Raw genomic sequence first — 27,878 nt, forward strand, 5'->3', positions numbered from 1 at the left:
CCTCCTGTGGATCAAAGACTGCAACTCATTAAACCCCTCCACACGGAGCCACCTGCACTGCACGCCAACGGGACTCCTTACCTCACCTTCCAGTTCCTGCAGGCTGGCGATGCCGGGAACTACACCTGCACTCTCTACCTGAACAGCCACAGAAACGCCTCCTTCACCATCAGGCTGACCATGGAAGGTAAGGCTGGGGGAACTATATCTGCAGAGCCAAGATTAAGGGCCTGGCTTGAAACACTGATGCCTCCTGCTGGCTGATGCAGGGAGTAACACTGCTGTGCTTTGGAAGAGGCAGCTTGACTGCTTATGCTACTTCTGGCTCATTTGACGTACACGCAGTGTCATACTCTGTGTCTCTGACACTCCATGAGTGTGTGTGTGTGTGTGTGGGGCTGGGGAAAATTGCAGGAATAAGTGCCCTTGTATAGGTAGCTTTGCTTTGACAGGAAATATTAAAACAATATTTGTAGCATAATGTAATCCACCTCCCCCACTAAATACTCCCTCACTTCTGAGCATCTGTTCACTGAATTTAAAAAGAAACCAGGGCAGTGGCAGGGACCAAAATACACCCTAAATGGAGGTGATAAAGAGCAAGTATACACAGTCACCTGACTACACACTAGTATGGCAGCTTACCTGAGGGGGAGGCAAAGACTGCGAGCCTCACCAGCGGTGCTTTGACAGAATGAAATAGCGAATGAGCAGCAGCAGGGGAGTAAAGTGGTTTGCAACATAGATTTGACGAGGTGGAGCAGTACAGGGGAGCCATTACAGATGATGGCGTAAAATGCAGAGGAAAAGGCTCTTGCACCAGCTGTGAAGGGTCAAAAGCCTCAACTCCCCTTGAAATGTTACTCTGGACTGCAGTGGGAGTTGAGTCAGGCACGGAAAGGAGGCTGCCGCTTCCAGCAGGAAAAGCAGCAGCCATGAGGAGATAGGGCACAGTGCTGCCCGCCCACTGCTCAGCTCCCAAGACATTGCCTCTTTTGGAGGGCGAGTAGCTCTTTGCCAGGCGTCTGTACTAGTCCTTAGAGCTGGAGGGGAAATGGCAAACATGGGTGAAAGTCACTTGCTCAGTGTGGATCATTGACATTTTGGAAGTGACATGTTTTAACCAGCTTTCACTAACAAAGGTATAACATACGGCACGTGTGCACACACAGCCGAGACACCTTAGTTGGCCGTTGGGGAAACTTCAACACAAGCCCCTATGCCTTGAGCTACAGGAGGAATTTTGTTAGCAAGTAGGAGGCTGTTCTAGTCATTGGGGACCAGTTGCCTGGGGGAAAAACATGGCGACGCACACTATGCCAGTGTGTTACAGACTGACTGTATAGCTGGGCATTTGGGGCATTTTGCATGTTTGTATTATGTGCAGTGTGGATCTGCTGCTCATTTTACTAACCACGTGACCAATTTCTTCATTGGGGGTGCAGAAGTGACAGACTTTAGAGAGTATTGTCAGTGGCACAAAGGAAGTCAGGAAAAAACAGATGTTGCTCTACTATAATATTAGGTGTAACTGAAGAGATTTGAGACTTATTTTTAAGTGGATGCTGTCCCTTTAAAGAGTCTCTCTCCCAGCATTTCCTACCTCTCCTATGTAGATCTGTGCAGTGCGCCTCCCGAAGTCCTTGTCCCATCCAGCAACCAGACTTTGGAGCCTGCCTTGGGAAGCCAGATAACACTGAACTGCACTGTGCGGCTGCCCTCTCAGCAGCACTGCAACCCCGTCCTGCACTGGATGAAAGATGGCCACTGGCTAGGCGATGAGAGCAGCCCATACGCCAGCAAGGACAAAGTCTGGTAAGGAGTCTGACCTATCAATAAATAGAAAGCGGCACTGAGGTGGCTATTGACAGGCAGGGTAAATTGCTTCAATCATTGCTTAAATAGCTGTCATGCACCCAGTTAGCCACAGTTCAGTGGGAGTTCTGGACCCACAATTAATAATAGAGTCTCCACTGAGCAGTCCCCCAAATCCCAGTGTTTCCTACTGATAAGCTCAACTTCACGAGTCCTGGACCTCAGTGTGCCAGTGCTCAAACCTCCAGCAAGACATGCTCTCAGCCAAAGTGCCGATCCATATCACCTCTGTTTCTAGCCCTGGCTCCTCAGACCTCATCTGCAGCACCTCTGTTCTTCACGCAGCTCTGCCAGGGCACTTGAGTCCTGACCAAGAACACCCGTTAGTCTTGTCCACAGCTCAGACAATGCACCTGAGGGAAAGTCTGCAGCACTGCGCTACATTGTCGCAGCTGTAGCGCATCTGGTGAAGATGTGCTATGCCAAAGGGAGAGCACTCTTCTGTCAGAATAATTACCCTTCCTTGGTGAGATGCTGAAGTGCTGGTGTGGACAGTGCAATCTTGATCTGCAACACCCTTGCCATTCCAGTCCTGGCCATCTCTCCACATCTGAGGGCACTTCAGTCCTGACTCACACTTCCCAGCCTGGGCCTCTTGAGGAGATATGCCAGTGATGTCAGTTTTTTAGGTGGAGGTTGGGTACAATTGGGAAGTGGCCAATTTCACCCAACATCTATTAATTTGTGACTGACACAGGATTTGAACCCATGTTTCTGGAATGCACAAGCACACTGTCCTATTTATCCTCTTTCTGTAAGGTATGTTCTAAAAATCATAATTCCACAGACACACAGAAACAAAAAAGCACAGTGTGGGAAAAGAAAAACAAATAAAGCCCCACAAAGCATGTAGGCCAGCTGATGTTTCTGCCCATTTTATGTTATGGCTCAGTGAACTAAACACAAAACTCTCTGCAGCACAAATGAGGGGTCCAAGGGCTGCTGCATACTCTGGCTCAGATTCTGGTATCTGTGCCACCAGAGTAAAGCAAAGCTCAATTGAGTAGGATACTAGAGTCATTGGGAGCAGAATCTGGCCCTGTGTATTTTCCCCTCAATTACAGAGGCACATCTGCCAGCTAACTTTTTGCTGCTCCACTGTAAAAGCCATAGCGCTTTCAGCAGCTCCCAACAGGTCTCCTTGCTTAACAGTAGTTAGCCTGAGCTTTGTGGTGTTTCACTTGCAAGAACTTTCTTTTTGTTTTTTTTCCTACCAGAGCAGGTGCCTGGGGCGGCCATGGGGAAGGGGCGGCACATCCGGCTCTTTGGTGGCAATTCAGCGGTGGGTCCCTCACTCCCTCTCAGAGCAAAGACCCTGCCGCCGAATTGCCGCCTAAGACAGAAGTGGCAGCGGCAGAGCTCCTGCAAATTGTGATCGTGGCTTTTTTTTTATTTTATTTTATCCACCCCCTGTGTTGGCCAGGCAATGGGGAGTCCAGCAAAGCAACTCCTACCTTTTTGAAGGCTTTCCTGCCACTGAAAGTTAGATTCTAATTATAGATTTAGGAATCTGACTTTAGGATGCTAGTTTTGAAAATCTTGGCTTTGGTCTCTAAGTGCAAGGTGGATTCCTGCTGAACTGGGCCCTGGCTAATGATTTATTGTGTAAAGGAACAAAAGGCTAACTCTAAAGTAAAGACATTCAAGTAGATCACAGAATCCTATCAGAGCTTAGAGGTAGACAGCACTATTCTTCTATCCAGTCCTCCTCCCTTTCCAGGCTGAATTGTTCCCTACAGTACAGCAGAATGACAAAACAGAGTTCCCGTAGGTGAACTCTTAACTGGAAGCTCCTTGTTCTCTTCTGTCTCTTAGTTTAAATAGGAAACCATTTCCCTGAAACTGTACCCTATAGCACTGCACTGATGCTGGCCTCTTTCATCCCTCAGGGTCGGTGATAACGGAACAGAGACGTTCATGTCCAGCCTTCTGGGGGTGAACCTGACAAGCGACGAGGACTACGGCGTGTTTGCCTGCTGGGTTAAGAATACCACAGCCACTTTCACACTACAGAGATCAGGTAGCTTTTTGGGCATTTACAGCATGCTGATAATGGTGCAGGGAAGGCGTTACTATTCCATTTGTGGTGGTGGTCTACTGGATAAGGCCTTTCAACAAGGTTCGGCCAGTCTGTGGAGGCTCTCCAGGTGGAAAGAGAATCTCACAAATATTTCTGAGATGAGCTGGGAGTAGCTTGAATATCCTGACTAATACTTTCACAGTAACTAGCTCTAATATTGCAGACTGAGTGGGATATGCTGAGTGCCTAACAGCCTGTCCAGAGTAAAAAATGCCCCCCATAAAAATAAATTCCAGTGGAATCTAGAGAGATCTTGACCTCAGACACACAGATCATAGTTAGGGCTCCAGATTTGTCACGGTGGGAAGACCCTCTTGGATACTTTGATTTTCCTGTTTGTCTCAGACTTCTCTTTCCGGCCATGATTTTAATAAACTCCCCCTGCAGCGGTAGCTACTGTGGCTGGGCCCTGCTCCACATCCTGGACATTTCAACCTGGCACATAGGGTTACAGTACAGCCCAGGTTTGGCCCAGCTGCCCCTCCATCATGCTGGGGGGCATCCAATCACATCTGATTGAGAGGCATTGTAACTTGATGGGGGAGGGAGGGCCGTCACAGAGCCAGACCCAGCCCTAAAGGACATGAGCTGGTGTTGTAGGGTCAGTGTGGGGCTGGCTCACTCTACAGCTCTCCCCTACCCCAGACCCTCCTCCTTTGTTGCAGCATTTTTTACCCAAGTCACAAGCCCCATGACTTCTAAATTTACCATGCCTGCTCCATGATTTTTTTTATTTAAAAACTGTTATGACAAGTCTGCAGCCCTAATCACAGTCCATAAACCCACTGTTGTGTTGAGCTCACACCATACCTATTAAACAGGGAAGGATGGCCCTGGGATTGCTGCAGGGCTGAGGCTGACTAGTTCATGGGCAGCACCGGTATACAGTGAAGAGGCTGTTATCTTGGCAGTATTTAAATAACCAGAGCATGACTTATGGGGAGAGGCTGAGGGAACTGGAATTGTTTAGTCTGCAGAAGAGAAAGATGAGGGGTGATTTGATAGCTGCTTTCAACTACCTGAAAGGGGGTTCCAAAGACGATGGATCTAGACTGTTCTCAGTGGTACCCGATGACAAAACAAGGAGTAATGGTCTCAAGCTGCAGTGGGGGAGGTTTAGGTTGGATATTAGGAAAAACTTTTTCACTAGGAGGGGGCTGAAGCACTGGAATGGGTTACTTAGGGAGGTGGTGGAATCTCCTTCCTTAGAGGTTTTTAAGGTCAGGCTTGACAAAGCCCTGGCTGGGATGATTTAGTTGGGGCTTGGTCCTGCTTTGAGCAGCGGGTTGGACTAGATGACCTCCTGAGGTCCCTTCCATCCCCGATATTCTATGATTCTAAGTAGACACGGTGCGCATTAACCGTTTCAGTGACCTGCTGAGGCAAGTCCTGAACTTACTGCCAAATTTTCTCAGCTATTGCTCTTTTGAAAGTAAACCCCTCCAGCAATGAGACACTATTGGCATAAGGGGGGGGGCAAAGGGGTTTATTATGTAAAGATGCTGTCTCTCAGAATGCTGGCAGAATATGGTGCCATGTGATGGCACCATAACCTGAAGTGCTGGAGATGGGAGATGGGGCTGCCTCCAGGAGGCTAGTCACTTAGATCAAGACTTCTCATGGTTCTTTAAAACAGAGAAGGAGTGGATGTTGGGGAATCTCTGGATTCAGCCCAACTGAACATAGTGTGTGTGTGTGTGTGTGTGTGTGTGTGTGTGTGTGTGTGTGTGTGTGTGTGTGTGTGTGCGCGTGTGCGCGCGCGCACGTGCGCAGATGCCCTAGTGAATGAATTCATTAGCCCCATTCTGAAGAAGGAGAATTCAGCTCTGACACTATGGCTAAGTGTAGCCAGGAAGCACCAAATACCCTGGACTCCAAATCCTCTCCTCTGTTTCTAGGCTGCTGTCACAATATTTGGGGGCCCCTTTAGATCACAGAGCCTGCAGCACCTGATTTATGTGATCCTTCTTTAAGCTGTTGCAGCTGAGCCATTTTTCATGCTAGTGGCTAGAGCTGGAAACAAGACCATTAGATCAGAGTCCATCGCTTGTACAGGCAGGACAGCATCCACAGGCAGACGCTGCAACTGTTTTACTAGACTGTAATCTGACAACACACGTGGTTTTAGCTAAGAGCTTTGAGGCCAGTAACCTCTGCTCAGTCCTTCCCTCAGCAGTCCCTAACCTACCCCACATCCCTCATTCTCCAAGGTATAGATTCTTTTAGTTCAAATTCTAAATGTACTGAAAATGCCCTTTCCTCTAATTGCAGAAGCTGCTGGACATGTGAGTGCAGTGCTGGCAGCCCTGTTTGTCCTGGGGCTGCTGTTGCTCATGGCTGTGATCTATGTGAAGTGCCGCTTGAATATGCTGCTCTGGTACAGGAACCGTTATGGGGAGCTGGAGATCAATGGTAACCCTTAGGGCTTTTGTGAATCCGGCTTTCAGTGCGATTTGCACTTTGGGTTTGAGGGAGACGGGGAAAGACTCAATGATCCAGACATTCTGGGCTTCAGCTGCTGCTTCTCTAAAGGCTTCATGAGAAAGGGATTGGAAAGCAGAAGTGAACTAGAATTCCACCGGACCCAGAGGGGTCTTCCTGCCTCCACCTGCCCACAGGGTGACTCCCACCCAAGGGCCAGCCTGCCTTCTCCTAGCTTGCCCAGCGTGCTCCATATAGCAGACTCTTTTTAGATAATCCCTAATATGTCTGGATTGGGACTCCTTGTTCCACTAATAAAGTCTCTCTCCTCTTGGTTTAGTACGTCATGAAGGGAGACTACTCCCTATGCTGTTAAGGTTGAAGCTAGCTTCCTCTTAAAAGCTTGATTTGTCAATCCACTCCGCCAAAGCCAAACCAATCAACTTGAAACTTCCCATTCCACATCTCATCTGGAGGCTCAGTCTTCCAAAAAAGTTTGCGGCAAATCACTCAGGGAGTTTCAAAAATGACATTCTTTGAGTGCTTGTTCACGTCAGTTCCAATCAGGTGTGCATGCGCTGCGTGCACAGTCGGAAACTTTTTCCCTTAGCAGCTCCCGTTGGATCAGCTATGGAGCCCCCTGTAGTGGTGCCCTCATGGTGCTCAATATATGACCCTGCCAACCTGACCCCCCTTCAGTTCCTTCTTATCGTCCGTGGCGGCGTTGGAACTGCATTTCGCTTGCTTGCAAGTGTTTCCTTAGCCTAGTACCTAATCCTACCTGGTGTCTTGTTTTAGTAGTTAGTGTATTGTTGTTTGTGGTTAGTGTAGAATTGGTGAGTGGGATCATTCCTACCCCTCACCCCACCTTGGGCTTCAGGGTATGCCTCAAGCCCAAGGTTTAAGTCTTTCAGTGTATGCAAAAGCCTGTGCCTAATAGCAATCCCCATGACTCATGCTTGAGGTGTCTAGGGGAGGCGCATTGGTGTGCATGAGTGTGCAAGATCTGAACTGGCTTTTGTAGGTGACAAATCTGAGGAACTGTCACAGATTGAAGTGTCACTAGAGGAGGTTTTGGAATTAATTGATAAACTCAACATTAAACAAGTCCCCGGGTCCAGATGGCATTCACCCAAGAGTTCTGAAAGAACTCAAATATGAAGTTGCGGAACTATTAACTAAGGTTTGTAACCTATCCTTTAAATCGGCTTCGGTACCCAATGACTGGAAGTTAGCTAATGTAACGCCAATATTTAAAAAGGGCTCTAGAGGTGATCCTGACAATTGCAGACCAGTAAGTCTAACATCGGTACCGGGCAAATTAGTCGAAACAATAGTTAAGAATGAAATTGTCAGACACATAGAAAAACAAACTGTTGAGCAGTAGTCAACGTGGTTTCTGTAAAGGGAAATTGTGTCTTACTAATCTATTAGAGTTCTTTGAAGGGGTCAACAAATGTGGACAAGGGGGATCCAGTGGACATAGTATTTAGATTTCCAGAAAGCCTTTGACAAGGTCCCTCACCAAAGGCTCTTACATAAATTAAGCTGTCATGGGATAAAAGGGGAGGTCCTTTCATGGATTGAGAACTGGTTAAAAGACAGGGAACAAAGGGTAGGAATTAATGGTAAATTGTCAGAATGGAGAGGGGTAACTAGTGGTGTTCCCCAAGGGTCAGTCCTAAGACCAATCCTATTCAATTTATTCATAAATGATCTGGAGAAAGGGGTAAACAGTGAGGTGGCAAAGTTTGCAGATGATACTAAACTACTCAAGATAGTTAAGACCAAAGCAGATTGTGAAGAATTTCAAAAAGATCTCACAAAACTAAGTGATTGGGCAACAAAATGGCAAATGAAATTTAATGTGGATAAATGTAAAGTGATGCACATTGGAAAAAATAAACCCAACTATACATACAATATGATGGGGGCTAATTTAGCTACAACGAGCCAGGAAGAATATCTTGGCGTCATTGTGGATAGTTCTCTGAAGATGTCCACGCAGTGTGCAGAGGCAGTCAAAAAAGCAAACAGGATGTTAGGAATCATTAAAAAGGGGATAGAGAATAAGACGGAGAATGTATTATTGCCCTTATATAAATCCATGGTATGCCCACATCTCGAATACTGTGTACAGATGTGATCTCCTCACCTCAAAAAAGATATTCTAGCACTAGAAAAGGTTCAGAAAAGGGCAACTAAAATGATTAGGGGTTTGGAGAGGGTACCATATGAGGAAAGACTAAAGAGGCTAGGCCTCTTCAGCTTGGAAAAGAGGAGACTAAGGGGGGATATGATAGAGGTATATAAAATCATGAGTGATGTTGAGAAAGTGGATAAGGAAAAGTTATTTACTTATTCTCATAATACAAGAACTAGGGGTCACCAAATGAAATTAATAGGAGGCAGGTTTAAAACAAATAAAAGGAAGTTCTTCTTCACACAGCGCACAGTCAACTTGTGGAACTCCTTACCTAAGGAGGTTGTGAAGGCTGGGACTATAATAATGTTTAAAAGGGAACTGGATAAATTCATGGTGGCTAAGTCCATAAATGGCTATTAGCCAGGAAGGGTAAAGAATGGTGTCCCTAGCCTCTGTTCATCAGAGGATGGAGATGGATGGCAGGAGAGAGATCACTTGATCATTGCCTGTTAGCTTCACTCCCTCTGGGGCACCTGGCATTGGCCACTGTCAGTAGAGAGATACTGGGCTAGATGGACCTTTGGTCTGACCCTGTACGGCCGTTCTTATGTTCTTATGTTGTTTGTGAGTCTAGAACTAGAAAGGAGCATGACTTCCATTTTAAACAGTTACTGATGGAAGCTGCACCCAGTCCAGTGGCACCTGACCGCCAAGGCCTGGGCCCGAGCTTGGTCTGGAGCACCCTGGCGTCAGTCTGTGAATTGACAAGGAAGGACTCTGGCGTGAGAGACCCTCGGCACCAAAGATCCCTGGCACTGCAGCAAGGAGCAGACCTCCAGCATCGATCCACATCTCCAGTGCCCCACAAGCACCATCAGAAGGCGGACAGAGGGCGCTCTCCTCAGAGAGCTGTGAGACCACCAGAGGAGGCTTTTCTGCTCCAGACGAAGGACTCGGCTACCGAGCAGCAAGATCTTGTGCCATTGACTCTGGTGCTGCAGACGGCACTATTGAGCCCGGCGCTTAATGACTCTCCAGCGGGGCAGTGCCTGGTGGAAGTGTTAGAGCCCCCCTCCACCCCAGACACTTGAGGCTGCTAAGGAGCTCATCGAAATAACTGTGCCTCAACCCCTGCCCTTTAGTGAGAAGCCTGCGGCACCACCTAGATGGGTGCTGTCTAGAGGCAAGCCCGCGATGATGAGGTTCTCCCGTCCCTGGACTGACACCAATCACAGACACCCTCACAGGGCCTGCATCAACATGTGGCACTGGAGCACAGCAGCTGTTCCCTGGCACCTGACACGTGGCACTGGCCTCGGTTGTGGGACAGCTGGTGCAGATCCTCAACACGATAGTTGCGGTACCGATCCCCGACCACCTCTTCACGGCACCAACTGCTGGTGCAGGGGTTGTAAGCACTGCCGTGGTCGTCTCCCTTGGGATCTTCGGACTCAGAGGCCAACTCGTATTACTCGAGGTGCAGTAGACATAGATCCGGTAAGTGCCAAAGAGACGTACAAGTGGCCTGGCAGCTGCAGCGGCCGCCCCCGCACAATGGCCCTTCTGGACCTCCTGGGCTTACCATCAGGCCCAGGGTACCCCTTCGAGGGCTTGTAGGCTGGTAGCCTCATGACATCACCCTTCCTGGTCACTGAAGGATAGACTTTCCCCTCGGGTTAAAGAAGTGACCCTCTCCAGGCCGCCTTCTCATACTATATAGGAGTCGGCGGAACTGGCTCCAGAACCTCCCATAGTCCAAGCCACATCTGACTGGGTCAGACCAATGGAGAAGTCCAGTGCAACCCAGGAACAACCTGGGCAGATAGAGGGCCATGAGGACCCTGTACCCCGACTTGCTTCCTCCTCATACTCACCTGATGAGGCAATGGCAGGAGCATCAGCTTCAGGTCCTCTGCCCATTGTCCACAGGGTGCACCAAGACCTACTCCGCCACATTACCTGTAACATGGGCCTACAGGCACAGGAAGTCGAGTCAGAGGACCCAATGGTGGACAGTCTCACCGCAGAGGGTCCTTCCAGAGTAGCATTGCCTGTCATTAAATCTATCCATAACAATTATAATATCCTGTGGCAGACTCCAGTCTCCATTCCGTTCACTGCCAGAGGGGTGGAGAGGAAGTACTTTGTTCCTTCCCAGGAATATGAGTTTTTATTCTCACACCCACACCCATGCTCCCTGGTGGTCTCAGCGGTGAATGAGAAGGAGCGTCATGGGCAACAGGTGCCAGCACCCAAGGCTAAGGAGGCCAGATGTATGGACCTCTTTGGTAGGAAAGTATATGCATACAGCTGAGGATAGCCAACCAGCAGGCTATCCTGAGCAGGTATAACTTTAACTCTTGGGACTGTATGTTCAAGTAAAAAGAGTTTCTCCCTGTGGAGTCAAATGCGAAGTTCTCAGCTCTGGTCGAGGAGGGGAAGGAAGTGACCAGGACATCCCCACAGGCCTCCCTTGACTCGGCAGACCCGACGGCATATGCCATCTCCTCTGGGGTGGTCATGAGGAGAACTGCATGGCTCCAAGCTTCCGGGCTTCCCCCGAAAGGTCCTGAAGGCTCTGTTGAACTTCCCTTTGAGGGGCAGGGCTGTTTTCAGACCAGACAGACTTGAGGCTTCACAGCCTAAAAGACTCGAGGGCAAGGATGAAATCTCTGGGGATGCACCTGCCTGTTACCCAGAGACAGCCTTTCAAGCCTCAACCTCAGCAGCAACAGAGCCAATACCAGCCCTGGCCAAGGCCGCTACATACTGCTGTAGGGCAAGAACAATAGGCATAGACCTTCTAACCCGCCCTTAGGCCAAGCCATCGTTGGGATCCAAACAAGGGTTTTGAAGGGACGACCAAGGACAGTAAACCTACCACTATCCCAGATCCTTTCCCCTGCTTTCTGAACCGTCTGTCCCATTTCTACCATGTGTGGTCCCATATAACATCGGACTGCTGGGTTCTTCGCACGGTAGAAGTGGGATATTCTCTCCAGTTCTGGTTCTCCTCATCCCTCTTCAGGGATCCTTCTCACGAACAACTCCTTATCCAGGAGGTGCAATCGCTCCTCGCCATAGGGGCAGTGGAGGAGGTTCCTCAGGAGCTACAGGGCAAGGAATTCTACTCCCGCTATTTCCTAATCCCCAAGGCAAAGGGGGGTCTCGGACCCATCTTAGACCTGCGAATACTCAACCAATTCATGGTAAAGTTGAAGTTCCGCATGGTTTCCCTGAGCATGATTATCTCTTCCCTGGATCCGGGGGACTGGTATGCCACCCTCAACGTGAAAAATGTGTGCTTTCATATAGCCATTTGGATGGCCCACAGATGTTTCCAGAGGTTTGTTGTCGACCGCATACACTATCAGTTCATGGTGCCCCCATTTGATTTATTGACGGTCCCTTGGGTGTTCACCAAGTGCAGGTTGGTGGTCGTGGCTTTTCTCCACAAGAGGCAGGTACAGACGTATCCCTACCTCGACAACTGGCTGCTGCGGGGGTGCTCCAGGGAGCAGGTGGATTCCCAGATCTGGTTAGTCAGAGAGACCTTCCAGAGGCTAGGACTCCTCCTCAACATGGACAAGTCAACTCTGTCACCGACCCAACAAATAGAATTCATTGGGGCTGTGCTGGACTTGATTCAGGCAAGAGCCATACTACCAGAGTCCAGATTTCAGGCACTGACAGGCATCATTTAGATAATACCTCACCACAACTGTGAGGACATGCCTCAGTCTCCTGGCATGGCTCGCCTCAGCTTATCACCCAGGTCGAGACAATTTGGACTCAGTAATGGTGCCAGAGCAAGTCTTAGATGCCCTATGCTTGTGGCTGGACCCTCGCATGTTCTGCCAAGGAGTCCCATTCAGCACCCCTCAATCATCCATGAAGTTGGTAATGGATGTGTCAGACCTGGGTTGGGGGACCCAGCTAGGAGACCTACAGACTCAGGGCAGGTGGTCGCAGTCAGAGATCTCGCTCCACATCAATATAAAGGAGCTCAGAATGGTGAGACTAGCCTTCCAGACCTTCCAGACCAGAATACAGGATCAGTTTGTGTCAGTGTTGACTGACACCACCACCACTATGTTTTACATAAACAAGCAGGGCAGAGCCCGTGCCTCCTCTCTCTGTCAGGAGGCTGTCCAACTGTGAGATTTCTGTATAGCCCACTCCATTCACCTGGAGGTGTCCTATCTCCCTGGAGTATGGAACAAGCTTGTGGACCACCTCAGCAGGTCATTCCACAACCACGAGTGGTCCATCCGACCAGAGTCATACATTCCATCTTCCAAAGGTGTGGGTTTCCCTGGGTAGGCCTATTCACCTCCAGAAGCAACAGGAAGTGTCCAACATTTTGCTCTTTCCAAAAGCACAGTCTGGGCTCTATCTCGGACACGTTCATACTACCCTGAGGGGGACCATCCAACGTATGCCGTCCCGCTGATACCGCTCGTCCACAAGGTACTGCTCAAGATTCGCAGAGACAAGGCGGGGGTAATTCTGCTGGCCCCTGCATGGTCATGCCAATATTCATACACCACACTTCTGGAACTTTCAGTGGACACTCTGATCGCACTACCGCTCCTGCCTGATCTGATCACATAGGACTACGGCCGCCTCCTTCACCTGGACCTCCAGTCCTTCCATCACATGGCTTGGAAGCTTCATGGTTAAATTGAATGGAGTTCCAGTGCACAGAATCAGTGAGGGAGTTGCTGTTTGGTAGCAGGAAACCTTCCACCAGGGCCACTTATCTAGCTAAGTGGAAAAGGTTTTTGTGCTGGTGTGAGTGCAGTCTCATACCTCTACTTCAGGCCTCTATATCAGTCATCCTGGAGTATCTAATTGCATCTGAAGCACCAAGGTTTGGCTGGATCATCCATCAGAGTCCACCTCATGGCCATCTTGGCATTCCACCGAGGAGAGTTGGGACACTCGGTATTCGCCAGCCTTATGGTGGGCCGTTTCCTGAAAGATGTGGAATGGCTATATCCACAGTCCCGAGCGCCGGTACCTGCTTGGGATCTCAATCTGGTCCTTGCTAGACTAATGGGTGCCCCATTTGAACCACTGACTACATGCTCCGTTCTGTATCTATCATGGAATGTGGCATTTCTGGTTGCCATCACATCAGCCAGGAGGGTGTCAGAGTTCAAAGTATCAGAGGGGTAGCTGTGTTAGTCTAACCTCTGACCCCCCCCCCCCCCAGTCTTCCATAAGGACAAAGCACAACTCAGGCCACACCTGGCCTTCCTGCCCAAGGTGGTATCCCAATTCCACATTGGCCAAGACATTTTTCTACCAGTGTTCTATCCCAAACCATGTGCTACTGCACAGGAGCAGAGTCTTCACTCATTAGATATGCGGAGAGCACTAGCATTCTACACTGAGCACACAAAGCTTTTCGGGAAGTCAAATCAATTGTAGCAGTGACAGACCGGATGAAGGGGCTTCCAGTCTCCTCACAACAGATTTCTTCCTGGATTACAGACAGCATCCGTACCTGCTACTACCTTGCCAAGGTCCCAGCCCTGGCTATTACAGCCCACTTGACATGAGCTCAAGCCTTGTCCGCCGCTTTTCTGGCCCATGTGCTCATCCAGAAGATCTGAAGAGTGGCAACCTGGTCTTTGGTTCACGTTTATCATCCACTATGCCAGCATGCTGGACAGCACGCAACTTTTAGCAAGGTGGTGCTCCAGTCAGTGATTCCTTAACTCCAACCCCACCCCCTGGGGAGAGCTTGGGAGTCACCTGATTGAAATGGACATGAACAAGCACTCAAAGAAGAAAAGATGGTTACTCACCTTCTTGTAACTGTTGTTCTTCACAATGTATTGTTCATGTCCATTCTAATACCCGCCCTCCTTCCCCTCTGTTGGAGTAGCGGTAAGAAGGAACTGAAGGGGGTCGGGTTGGTAGGGCCCTATATTGAATGCCATGAAGGCGCCACTCGACCCGACGGGAGCTGCTGAGGGGAAGAGCTTCTGATGACCGTGCATGCGGCGTGCACACACCTGATTGAAATCCCCTGTGATTTCTTTAAAAAGATACATGTGAACTTAAGATGCTGTGAAAGTGATTCTATATTCCTAAAAAGATACAACAGCATTCACTTTATAGGGTTTCTGTATTCTTATGAAAACTTGTACTATTTCTTTAACTCTTATGAAAGACACTTTTCATTGTTAGGCCTTGTCTACACACATCTGTACCCGTTTAGATAAACCAGTCCAACCCCCTCTGTAGATACTTATTTCAGTTTTAAAATGGCTGTTCTAGCATATCCTTACCTGAGTGTGCAGTGCTGCCTCCGTTTCCCAGCTGTTCTTCCGTTGCTCCATCCAGCCTCTAGCACCTTCTGGATTGCAGAGATTTAGCCCTCTGGCTAGGTTAATTGCAGTTCTATTCCTTCCAGGGCACTCAAAATCCAAAGTAAGTCTGACACAACATAAAATTAACCTCTTCTCTGTTCCAGGAGATGTGCTAGATATCAATCTTTCCCAGTCTCTGGCCTTAGCCAGCCTTCTCTCCCACAGTGAGAGCCTAACATCTGTTTTTTTTTTCTTTCTTTCTTTCTTCCCCTCTCTCTCTCTGCTCCCCCAACTGCCCAGCCTCTTCCTTTTAAAAGCCTCCCTGGAAGCCTGCTTCCTGCTCCAGGTGTCTCCATTTGGGCTGATTTGGCCTTTGATAGCCAGTTTACCCTCTTCCTGCCTTGCATACCCCATTATAGGGTCCAGTTGTGGTTTAGTTTGAATCTGTTCCCATTCAACTTTTGCTCCAGCTGAACTAAATTGGTTTAAGTAACACCTTAAGTTAAATCAGTGCAACTCAGCTTAAAGACAAAGCCTTTAGGATTATTGTCAAAGTGAAGCTGGTAAATGATTCCGTAGCAGAAGTTATTACACAGGTTAGAAATCCTAGGAATTCCACTCTACAAAAACACCTAAACATTGGAAAGTTGGCAAATACATAAGTCACCTAGACATCCTTAACTTTGCCTCATTATGCCATCAGAACACAGGCAGGGCCGGCTCTAGCAATTTTGCTGCCCCAAGCATGGCGGCACGCCGCGGGGGGTGCTCTGCTGCTCGCCGGTCCCGCGGCTCCGGTGGACCTCCCGCACGTGTTTCTGCGGACGGTCAGCTGGTCCCGCGGCTCCGGTGGACCTGCCACAAGCGTTTCTGCGGAGGGTCCGATAGTCCCGCGGCTCTGGTGGAGCTGCCGCAAGCATGTCTGCGGGAGGTCCATCGGAGCCGCGGGACCAACAGACCGTCGGCCGCCATGCCTGCGGCAGCTCCACCGGAGCCGCCTGCCGCCCTCCCAGCAACCGGCAGAGCGCCCCCTGTGGCGTGCCACCCCAAGCACGCGCTTGGCGCGCTGTGGCCTGGAGCCAGCCCTGAACACAGGTAACCTTTGCAGTCCGTCACAAAAGCTCAGTATGATTTTTTTGTTTGTTTGTTTGCAGTCATTAATGAGATGTCCCTGAGTAATGGATGGATAAAATGTTCTCCAAGTTTCTGGCTGTTGGTGTGGTGAAGCAGAGTTAAGATTGTTTGGGTGACCTTAATTCTGTATTATCCACTGTCTTGGCTAACTTTTTATTTGGGACGTTTTGTTATTTCTTTAAGACTGCAATACTCTTAAGGATTTTTTGCTCAAAATATATGATGGATTCTTTCAACATTAACTCAAATGATGGTTATTTGCAAGGTTGCCAGAGCCATATTTGGTCCCAGAATATGAGGGACAGACAAGGTAGGTGCGATGATATCTTTTATTGGACCATCGTCTGTTGATGAAAGGTACAAGCTTGTACCTTCCACCAACAGAAGATGGTCTAATAAAAGATATTACCTCACCTACCTTGTCTCTCTAATTATGGTGTCTTTTTAAAATATGGGAAAACTAGGAGTATCTCCTATTTTTGCGTATTAAAAAATACATTAGTATAGAGATGGTGAGAACTGATGAAGACAGATACTTGGGACCATTGCCAGGGTTGCTGTGGGATTTGTATTACAGTTGCACCTACCATCTGCTTGGTGCTCTTCAAAGCCTCCAAAAAAACATGCGGTCTGCTAGCACAAACCAGTGATAATAACAGGTACAGTCCTCTTTGGGGAAAGAATTCAGATGATGTCACCGGGACACTGGGGTGTAAGATCAGGTCCCGCTCCAATTCCTGCCTTGCTCCTCTCAAGGGGACAGGGACATTTTAAAGTCCACCCCTGGAGCAATCTGGTCCATGTGGCTGGGATGTTGGGTTTCCTACATGGTGAGTTTTTCAGTGTCATTAAAAATCCTGGAAGTAGCACCATCTAGTTACACAGCAATTCATATGCAAGTTAACACCCTGTTAACTTGCCCCAAAGAGATTCCATCCTGAGGTGTCTGAGCAAGGCCTTCCCCAGTTGGGAAGCTTATAGGAAACTGGCTATCAGTGCTGAAAAACTGAGCTCTGCATCTGCCACACTGTAATGCTAAGTGTCTCTTTTACCACCACCATTCTCCCTTGCCCTGCTGGGCACTTTTCACAGATGGGAAGCTGTATGATGCATACGTGTCTTATGCAAACTCCCCGGATGACAGGAAGTTTGTGAACTTCATTATGAAGCCGCAGCTGGAGAACCGTCATGGCTACAAACTCTTCCTGGATGATAAGACCATCCTGCCCAATGCAGGTATGGACCATCCCAGATGCCGCAAGGCTCAGGTTACATGAGAGGCAAATGGACATGCTCCCGCTGTTGGAAAGTCAGCCTTGACCTTAGGTTAATGAACCTGTTCTTTAGGACCCAGGAAGCCTCACCCTGCACAGAAGGTCTGCTCTCTGGTGTGCCACTTCCCTTTGCTCTCCCACACACCTTGCAGTCAAAGATTACAAACACTAACTGATTAAGAATGCTGTGATGTCAATAGCCGAGTGTTTTAGAGATGGGAAAAGAGAAGCACTGAAATGTTAAGTGTTCCCTCCAACGTCCCATAACAATTCAGCGAGAGAGTTGGGGATGGAACCCAGGAGTCCTGACATCTGGTCCCCTGCTGTAATCACTGGAAAACACTTTCTTGAGCTCCAGTAGTGTAACCTGCGTCTGGAAGAAGAGCACCTTACTCTCTAAAACAGGCTGGGTTATGAATTCAGCTGTTTGAGAGACGGTGGGTCTCTCCGTGAAGATGCCCTGTTGCCCTCAGTTTGGGTTCGGATGCTAAGGCAGCCCATTTTTGGAGGAGGAGGAGGACTAGTGAAGTGCTGGTGACCCATTCTGGCTCTGCTTAGTCTTTGCCATGGCTGTGACTGTGAATCTCATTTTTATCCTACTCCTCTAGAGCCTTCAGCAGACCTGATTATGAACGTGAGCCGGTGCCGGCGCCTCATTGTGGTTCTCTCGTATGCATACCTGGAGCAAGACTGGTGCATCAACAACTTCAGGTGACTGGCTGGTCACTGAGCAGGGTTCTAGGCTGCTGCTTTGCTCCCCTGGTAGCACAGAGGTAGTTCTCACTAGATTGTCAGAATGACTGCAAGGCAAACTGCGCCCTGTTCTTCTCCCCGCTCTGCAATCCAGTCATGTTATTCCTCCTCCTCCCCCACACTGCTGGGGTGTCCAGCGGAGGAGTCACTGAGAGCACAGGAGGGAGAGTCTCTCTGCTCTCAGTTCCTATGTCTGGTGCCACAGCAGCCTGTGGTGGCTGAGAGGAGCAATTGCAAGTAAGTCCTGCTCGGAGCAGAGCAGTTAGCAATCAAACTCTAACAAGCCTCTACTGAGTATGTGCAAACTGCAATTTTCACAGGCCAGATTCAGGTGTATTTTCCTAGGGGCAGCAAAAGGCACATCCTGGGCAGGGCCACACAGAGGATTCAGGGGGCCTAGGGCAGGGCTGGGCCTGTGGCGGCAATTCAGCAGCGGGTCGCTCTCAGAGGGAAGGATGAGCTGCCGAAGAATGAAGTGGCGGCAGTAGAGTAGCCTAAGTGCTGTCAATTGTGGCTCCCCCCCCCCCGCGCTGTTTGCGGCGCTTGTATTCACTGGGCAGCGCTCCAAGGCTTTGGCAGCACTTCAGCACTGGGTCCTTCACTCGCTCCAAGCTTTCCGCTGCACTGAAGGACCCGCTGCCGAAGACCTGGAGCAAGTGAAGGGCCTGCCGCCGAAGTGCCGCTGAAAACCTGGAGCGGCTCACGGGGCCCCTGCGGGACCCAGGGCAAATTGCCCCACTTGCCCCTTCCCCGGGCAGCCCTGATCCTGGGCACCATGGTGACCTCCTCCCCATTCCACCGAAGTTCAAGTCTCTTTTTCCAAAGCCAGAGATTTGAATTAAACTATTGTAAAATTTTTTTAAAAGGTAAAAAAAAAACACAAAAAACCTTCCCTAATCTTGTTTTCTGAAATGGTTCAACTTTTTAGCTCATACTTTCTAAAACATTTGCTAGCCACCTGGCATGGAAAATTCGAGTCCAAACTGCGAAAGTTTGCCAAAGTTATAAGCAAATGAATAGACAGTATTGGGCAATCTTAACTACAGGCATCTCTTCCAGCTCCACCTATAACGTGGTTACAAGCCCCAAAAGCCTTGCCTCTATTCTCCTTACTCCAGCTCCCAAAGCAGTTAGCTCCCAAGACAGTGGTCATTGAAGCCAATGGGAGTCTTGCCATTGCTTTGCAGTTGGTCCAGGCAATGAAGAGATGGGTTAGCTGAACAGGCATGATTCATTGCACTCCTAACTCCCTGGAACAATTGCTTTGTATTGCAGGGACGGTCTGTTGAGACTGTTGGAACTGTCCCAAAGACCCATCTTTGTCGCCTTTGAAAGCCAGTATCGGAAGATAGAGCATCTAGCCATTAACCTGCTGAAGCAGCATAAGAATGCTGTGACCTTACTGCTCTGGCGGGCTGGCTCAGTGGTAAGCTGTGGGTGGGGTGGGAGTGGAAGGTTTCTCACAGTGCTGCTGAAAGGCTCTGGGTACCACTCTCCTTGACAAAGCAGCATTTCAGACTTTGCAAGAAGCACTGAAGTGAAGATGTGCTTCTCTGTGGTGGAGGGCCTGAGAAGCTCCCTCTGCTCACTGACCTCACAATGGTGTGTGCCACGGCCTCTCTTCTACTCCAGAGCTGGACAAATAGAGTGAGATAGGCTGAGAGGGGTCTTCAGGATTTTCTCCACTAAATCCTTCTGGGGCACTTCACTGTCCTGCCTCTATACATCCCTCCTCTTGGCATCTGCTGTGGCCACTTTAGCCCTATGACTGGGAAGGCAGGCTAACTCCAATCAGTTGTCTGTTCCTGAGCTGGCCACTAAGAGATGCTGCAGCCTCCTTTTCTGAAAGCAATGAGTGCCACTTCAACTCTGCTGAGGTAACAGAAACCAGAGATTCTCCCAAACCCACACAGACTGTTTCCTACTACAAGGAATGATAGGTGCTGAACTGTCAGTCCAAGCCTATTGCTACTCAGGGCTAGTCTACGTTAGAAGTGCTACAGCATTGCAGCTGCACTGATGCAGCACATCTGGGGATGATGCTCTATGCCAACAGACAAGAGCTCTCCTGTTGGTATAATAAAACCACCTCCATGAGAGGGGGTAACTCTGTTGGCAGAAGAAGCTCTCCCGCCAACATAGCACTGTCCAGGCCGGTGTAACTTATGTTGCTCAACAGGGTGGCTATTCACACCCTGAGCGATATGTTATATCGACATAAGTGGTAGTGTGTACAAGTCCTTTGGCAGCCCTGCTGGAAGGGTCCTGCAATATCAGAACTAGAGTGCAGTGGCCTTTGAACAGCCTGTGCTGCAGCTGTCCCCCACAGGCCTCTTGGCTGCTGCCCTGGGCTCCCGGCACGTAGCTCTCCTTGAGAAGCCCTCTGGCCACTGACACATTACTCACATTAATTGCTGGCTGGGGTTTTTCACAAAGAACAGTAAATCCTGTAATCCACATAATCCTCCCTTGCCTGGAAGCTCAGAGGCAAAGGAGCATGGAGTTTCCTAGAAGTGCTGTATCTCCAGGTAGTGACCCAGATGGCCACGTGGTGGCATCATAACCTGAGAGATGACAATGGGCAGTAGGTTAAGAGATGTCTCAGTATGCTACAGTGCTGGGGAAGAATCTTCATGTCCAAACAGACACGGAGGCTACAGGACAGATTTTTCAGAAGTGCTCAGCTCCCATTGAGAACAACGAGAGCTGCTGGGTGCTGAGGACTTTTGAAACTTGGGCTGTAAATGACTTGCCCAGAGACGCACATCAAATCAGTGGCAGAGCTGGAACAGAGCCCCAGTCTCCTATCTGTGCACAGAAAGGACCACACTTACTTACCAAGGCTGTGATAATGGGATAGAGAAATTACATACACAATTGTGCAGGAAATTGGAGTTCTAACTGTGTAAAGAGTGAGGCCCACAGTGACAGCAGCACATTTTTAAACCACTCCCTACAATTAACAACGTTCCCTTCTCAGTCATGTTATAGAAACTACATTCTCAGTGGTGCTACTCTTCAGCGATCAGCATGGACACTCCTGGTAGAGCTGAGCTCCTCTGGTGCCACTCACTTGGCTATAGACTCCTCTCCAGTTCTCGGACAGAGGTTGGGTGTATACGGTTAGCCTTTGGGCTCTCTCGTTAGCCTAGCCACGTTCACCTGTGTATCTGACACAGGATGGAGCCAGCCATTTAAACCCTTTGACTCATTGCATTCATGGGAACACACTGCCTTTCTCACATGGCCTTGACCTGTGCAACTAATGCCAAGTTTAATGCTATCTTTGCCAAGAGCATTTTAGGGCTGGCTTGTCCCTGGCCTTTGTGCACCCCACTTATGGGACAGCAACAGCTAATCCCCACATCTGGGGAAAATGCTGGAACTACTTTCTCTGCACTACGGGGGTACAGCTTGAAAGGGAGGGGGGGCAAAGAGTGACAGCACCACGTCCTCACCTACCTCTCCCACTGCCCCACTATGCATGCTCTCTGGGTGGACCGAGTCTCTCATTTCAGACTAAAAGTGCTCAGTTCACAAGTCAAATGTGAATTCTAACAGCCAACCCCAAACTCACACTGGGCTCTTTCCCTCCCTGCACCATCACCAGCAATAGGGGCTCGTCAGGACTAATTCTGCCCTCAGTGCGGCTGGTGTAACCCCCGTCTTCCTCTCCTGAGCTATGCCAGTGCAAGCCATGGAAGGGGAATGGGTTTGCACAGATGTAAGCCAGTGAGGCATCCTGCAGAATCGTTATTCCTGGTGCCGATTCAGAAGAAGGAAAGATTCCACTGTCAAATCCCAGAGCCCAGGGTCTGGCAGTTACAAGAGCCAGGACCTTGGCTTTGAACTCAATGACACCCACCAGATCTGGAGCCCCATTCTGTCTAGGGGAGACCAGCACTTTAACTCTCTCCAGAGCAGCGTGTTTGGGACTAGAAAGCTAGCTTGAAAGCTGGACAGAAGCTTTCTCCTGGGCCTAAAAGGAAGTCCTACTGCTTCCCACAGCTGTTTCTTTTTCAAACCCAAGCCTAGACCTGCAGCTTCTAGCCTCCATACAGTCTCAGCAGTTCTGCAGGGATCTCCACCCAGGTTCTGCTAGTTTTTCCTGATCTCAGCTTGGCGAGAGGCCATCTTCTGAGTACAGCCTTTGCCAGAGCTCTGTTGCTGGGGCTTCAGACATGTGCAGGGACATGCCCTTTCTGACAGCAGGGAGATGTGCAGCTAGAGCAGCCCTGCCAGAGTGAAGCAGCACTGAACAAATGCAAAGCCCCCTCCAACTTCAAGAAGAAAGCATTGCACACGCCAGACTGTCAGTGTCTGAGATGGCAGGCCCCATCCATCCACACTTGCCCCTCACTGAAGGGGATTGGAAGCTTGTAGCTGGATTGTTCAGATCTCAGGAGCTTCTGTACAGCATTTACTCCTCCATATTTGATCCTGGCACTGCAGATGAGGTAGCACCGAATCCTTGGTTCAGATAATGTGAAATTCCCAGTGAGGAGACAGGATTACACCGTTCCCCTGGTCTCTGTGGGACTCGGGAGTGTGGGGAATGCCACAGAAGGGGCAGGAGTTTGTGGGAGGAACATGCTCTGGTGGATAGAAGAGGGGACATCTAGTCAGGGGACCTGGGTTCTATTCACAGCTCTCAGTGACCTGCTGGTTGCCTTCTCTGGGGAAGGGACTTCCTGTCTGTGCTTCGTTTCCCCTTCACCCTTCGTCTGTCTTGTGCGTCTAGACTGTATGCTCGGTGAGGTAAGGACTGTCCCTTCCTGCAGCTACAGACAGGGCTAGCACAATGGGATCTTGGGCGCAGCTGGGGCCTCCAGACTTGACAGAATACAAATTTTAAAAAAAGATTCAATTTTTCTCTGATTTTTGGCTGACTTTCCAGCTCCCTCTGCAGAAAAAGGAGTTCTGTCTCCATAAACTTTTCAGGGGGCAGACCTGCTGCATGTGTCACAGCTCACATGCACCAAGAATGCTCTCAGCAAGTAGGTGCTGAAACTTGTCCAGAGACGTGTCAGGAGTTGTGGAGCTTTGCACTCGGCGAAGGATATGGCTCGAACAGAGCTTGGAGGGGAATGCTACCAAGGTTCTCCATCTTCCTTACAGACCCCGTCATCAGATTTCTGGAAAGAGCTGTGCCTGGCTCTGCCACGGAAGATGTCATACCAGGGGATCATGGCAGACCCTCAGACTCAGCTCCAGGAAGACAAGGACCCCATGCTGATTCTCCACAGCAGCGACCTGGAGTACCAAGGAGACCCCCATCCTGACGGAGACCTGGGTACTGTAACCATCTGTCTATGTTCTTATATAGCTCCGATTGCCATCGTTTCTGAGCCCCATTCTATAAAGGGGAATTTTACAACAAACTGGCTGGGCTGCAGACACTTATTCCATGAACACCTAGTGTCTAGGAACAAGCACCCATAGGGCCAGACTTCCCCGTGGTGTGTCCTCCTCCCGTTGGTGTTCCACACGTGGAGCTAGGATTGAGTAAGAGCAAAGTTCACCCCTCAAAGCACCATTTCCAACCTCACGTCTGAGGTTACAGTCAGGATTAGTGGGATGAGCAATGACAAAGGGCCATTGAGAGCCATCTCAACGTTTCCTCCTTCCCCTGCTCTCTGCAGCTGCCTGTTGGAGCCTTGCACTCTGACCCAACTCCTCCCCCATAGAGATGGCTGTGAGTTTCCTTCCCATGCCCCCAAGGCTGCTCTGTCATTGACTTTGGATTGGGTTCGATGCGATCAAATCCTGGTCGGCTAACCGTGTCTAACACAAGATATTCATGCCTGTCACTAACTAAATCACCATGGATGGCCATCGACCCCAGCTTATCCCCATGACCCCCAACATACATATGTGCCACCTACCCTTCCCTTTTGGCCTCTTGGGGAGAGCCCCGCAGTTTACTAGGGCTCTGAGAAGCACAGAGTAATTGGAGGCCCTATCCCTTTCCCTGTGCAGGCTGAAGCAGTCTATTATCCTCCAAGTCAACACGTCAAAGAGAGCACAGGCTAAATAGAAGGGAAGGGTTATACCGGTGGCCATTTGTTTCCTTCACAGGCCAAAAAAACAGTGATGATTGCTGGGTTTTGTCTCTTCCCAAGCCTCTGGAACAGCTGCTGTTGACTGGAGTAGTGGGAGGGAGGTGCGCTTACCGGTATTTGCCCCAAAGGACTTGGAGAGGGAGTCCAGGATTTGTTAACACATGCTGAGTTGCTGGGAAATATATTTTAATTTTAGTAAGAGGATTCAAATAAGTCCTGTGCTTATGAAAGATTTACAAGCAGCTGGCAACACAGAGCTCAGCTTGTTTGTGTCCAGCGATTGTCTTGTTAGGCGGTGAATGGAGAAATGATGGGCTTGGCACAGCTGGCTGGAGTTCAGATAGGAGCACTGCGGTGATTCTGCCAGGTGTTCTTTGCAGCCTGACAGCAAGTTGTCAGACCTCAGGCACCCAACTGTCAGGAACAGGAGTTACTAGTTGTGTGCTGCATCCCAGCACAATGCCTGGTAAAGCTTCCCTTCTTAGGCTAGTGCAGCAGAGTGCGGGGATCCTGGGGCAACCTTGTTTTCTAGCTTTGCAGGGCTCTGGGAAAAAATTTGGGAAGACAGTGTGACCGGGAGATGTGGCAACAGCTCTTCACTAGGAGGAACAGTTCCTGGTTTTTTTTACTTCCTGTTCTTCCACTGTTGGTTGGTATGGCTTGACCCTAGAATCGCTATTCGGTGGTAGGAAAGCTCTGTAGTCTCTATCCAAAAATCCCCATTCCACCCCCAAAGCAAGCCAAAACTCCTGGGATTGCCACAGAATAGGAACTGCTGGGGGTCCTGTCCCTCATCCCCCACCAATCTGTACTCTCCATCCCAACAGGTGTCCGTGGGTCCATTTTAAGGGGCCCTCCGCCCCCTCGAATGACTGGCCCTAATGGACCACCAGCGCTAGCAGCTGGCATCACTGACGAAGTGCAGCTGGAAGAGGGCCAGAGGAGCGAAATAGACATCTCTGACCTGGGGTCACGCAACTACGGAGCAAGGACAGACTTCTACTGCCTCGTGACCGAAGACGACCTCTGAGAGGGAGAGCAGAGACGGTGGGATTATTGCTCCCGTGGGACTGTCCATCTTGGTGTCCCTTTAGAAGGAAGTGCTGCTCAGCTAGTTTCTTTAACCCAGAGACCTGGGCAGGTCTTCAGCACTCCCATTCCTGGGTGTTCTCTATGGGGAAGCCAAGGCAGGGAAAAGGGCTGACTTTTTACCCACCCACTGGAGCCTTACAGTCCCCTTTAAATGCTGGGGATCTTAGTTTTTGCATCTGTTCAGGACCAAGGGAAATTGCTAGGAAAGAAGAATTCAGTCTTTTGCCTGGAACTTGCTGAAAGAGCCTGGGGTGGTAGAGAGGAAAAAGCCCAGGGAAAGCTGATGCTGTGAGGTGGGCCATGGCATTGCAGATGGTGAGGACTGTCTCTGGGATTGCTAGAACCACTAGGGCTGCATTGCAGTAACAGATGCCAATGAGATGCTGGATTTTGTTGTGGCTGTTGGCTACCGAGATACTGGCAAGCACTGAATTCCTGGCTATACCAAGGCACTAGGTCTTGCTGCTTGGGTTGGGGGAACGCTACCAGCAAGGCTAAGGCTGGGGTCACGTTGAAAGGTGATTGGGATTTGTGATGATAAATGTAGAGCCATAGTACAGTGTAACACTGTTGCAGCAAATGCCCATGGAGGCCTCAGCCATCAGCTGGAGCTAGTGTGTGGATAAGCGGCCAGACAGCACAGAGGTCTGATGGGAGTTAGGGGGGAACCTAACTCAGCCTCATGACTGAAGAATAGAGACAGCAACGGGCGTTAAAGCAGCTTGAGGGCAGAGCCACTAGAAAAATCCAGGGGGCTGAACCCCCCTGCTGCTGCACTCTTTGTTACTCAGGGGTTCTAGTACCACCAGCACTTCGGCAGGGGCCGTTTCCTGTGAAGGAGCGAGAGCAGGGACAGGTTGTTCTCTCTAGGAAGTGCCCTGTAAGGGCATCACTCACTGGCAGGCATTACAGCGCTGTTCCTTAGGCACCGACAGGACAGCTTTGGAAAGGCTTTCCTTGATTCACAGAGCAGCTTTGCTCTTTCTTCTTTTTGAAATACAATTAAAATAACTGTTGTTTTAAGCTGGTCTTGGCCTTTTCCCTCCCCCCACAGTTTTAGGAGAGGATGGAGGTTGTGAGCTCTTTGTGGAAGGAGGGCTGGGATCTCACGTTCTTCCCTCTTTAGGCAGTGACATGCAGCCCCAGGGAGGGGGCTTGTAGTGGCAGGAGACGGGGCAGAGCTTAGTGGGGACTCAGGACTGGAATAGCAGGGGGGATGCAGGTCAGGACTGAGGTGTGTTGGCAAAGGCCTCTGATCTTGATTGCAAACTGCACAGCACTATTTCATGCCAGTGCTCCCTTGCACGTGGGAACTCTAGTATTTACCACACCCACGGCCCCAGCTGGTACTTCTCCCGAGTTACCTGTACTGAGGCAGGGAAGTGAGCAAGGGGCCCCAGAGGCCAGTGCAGGACACAGATGCAGCACAGACAATGGCGACTAGCAGGAGACGCCCCTTCAGTTAGGACTTAGCAGGCACTAGCTCAGACCCTAGATACAGTTCTATGGTCCCACTACCCCCTGGGTTCTGACAACGGCTGCTGCCACTCTCAAATCAGATTAGAGACCGGTCAAGCCAGCCAAGAGATGGGGGGTGGGCCTGGCCCCAGCTTCCAGAGGACTCCAGCTCCATCCTCCAAAGGGAAAGTTACAACATAGACTTAAGACAAAGCAAAAAGCTGACAACTTCTGTGCTTTGCCTGGGGGGCCCGCAGAGCACTATCCATGGGCTTGTTAATGTTTCATGATTGAGGCTGGAAGGTGAATGGGGCTCTTTCAGGGAGTCTTTGCATGAGATTCCTCGTCCTGCTGATTCACTGCTCCACAAGGGCTTGCAGCTGAATTTGCAAGTCACAGCCACCAACACGGCTAGGCCCAGGGGCTGCCTGCGTGAGCAAGCTGTGGCTATGCGGGGACCGTGACTAACAGTCCATATGGTACCTTTCCTGCTAGGCTAGCAGGGCTTCCTTCGCCCCCTAAATGCAGCTGAGAGGATGGAGCCCGGCAGTGCCAGGCAGCAGCACAGCACAGCAGCTTGGGACACTGTCGCCCCTGGAGATTGCAAAAGTGTTTTGTGCAGACAGAATGTGATTAGCCATTGCAAAGTCAGTGTGGGCTTGGGGCTAACATCCCTGCTCTTGCGAAACACCGGGGCACCTTTCGTTATCACATGAGCCAAGTGTGAAGCAAAAATCAGCAGCAGCCTCCCCAGTGCCACGCTAGGGCATTGGCTCTGCATTCACGCTGGAGGAGTGTCATCTACCACCTCACCAGTCCTCCCTAGTGACCAGCCCAGCTCTGCTTAGCAGGTGCAAGCCAAGAAGCTCACAACCCCAGTGGTCTGACTCCACAACTGCTGCAGGTTACTTGCACTCATTACAAAGCCCTCCTGAAAAGCAATTAACTTTAGTGTCAGGAAACTTTTTGGTCAGATGGGCAGTAAGGAAGGTTTAGCTGGCAGGGCTCCTCTGGGGGTTACCTGATCTGAGCTATACCTCGCTGGGAAGGGACCTTCAGAAGAACAGCAGAGGCGGGACGTTACTGTGCTGTGGCTAGGAGCTGCTGCACTCAGGCTGCAGCTTGTCTTCTGCTGCTGGCCCCGGCTCTCCTGCCCATAGGTAGTAGGCCAAGTTAGAATGTAGAGCAGGCAGCCTTTCAGAAGCGGTGTGCTGAGTCTTCATTCATTCACTCGGATTTAAGGTTTCACGTGCCAATCAT

General features: G+C 49.9%; 1 protein-coding gene across 1 annotated transcript; it reads left to right on the forward strand.

Moving 5' to 3' along the window:
* On the forward strand, positions 1 to 27,861 carry SIGIRR (single Ig and TIR domain containing; the record flags this gene model as incomplete). Its single annotated transcript, XM_030562154.1, has 9 exons — positions 1 to 187; positions 1,617 to 1,815; positions 3,765 to 3,895; positions 6,227 to 6,367; positions 17,072 to 17,215; positions 17,862 to 17,964; positions 19,282 to 19,432; positions 23,125 to 23,299; positions 24,896 to 27,861. Coding segments are annotated over 9 exons (1,434 nt in total), but the record flags the coding sequence as incomplete, so codon positions are not given.
* Between the last annotated feature and the right edge of the window lie 17 nt (positions 27,862 to 27,878).

This window comes from Gopherus evgoodei, chromosome 4, assembly GCF_007399415.2.
Source record: "Gopherus evgoodei ecotype Sinaloan lineage chromosome 4, rGopEvg1_v1.p, whole genome shotgun sequence".
In the NCBI taxonomy this organism is placed as follows: Eukaryota; Metazoa; Chordata; order Testudines; family Testudinidae; genus Gopherus; species Gopherus evgoodei.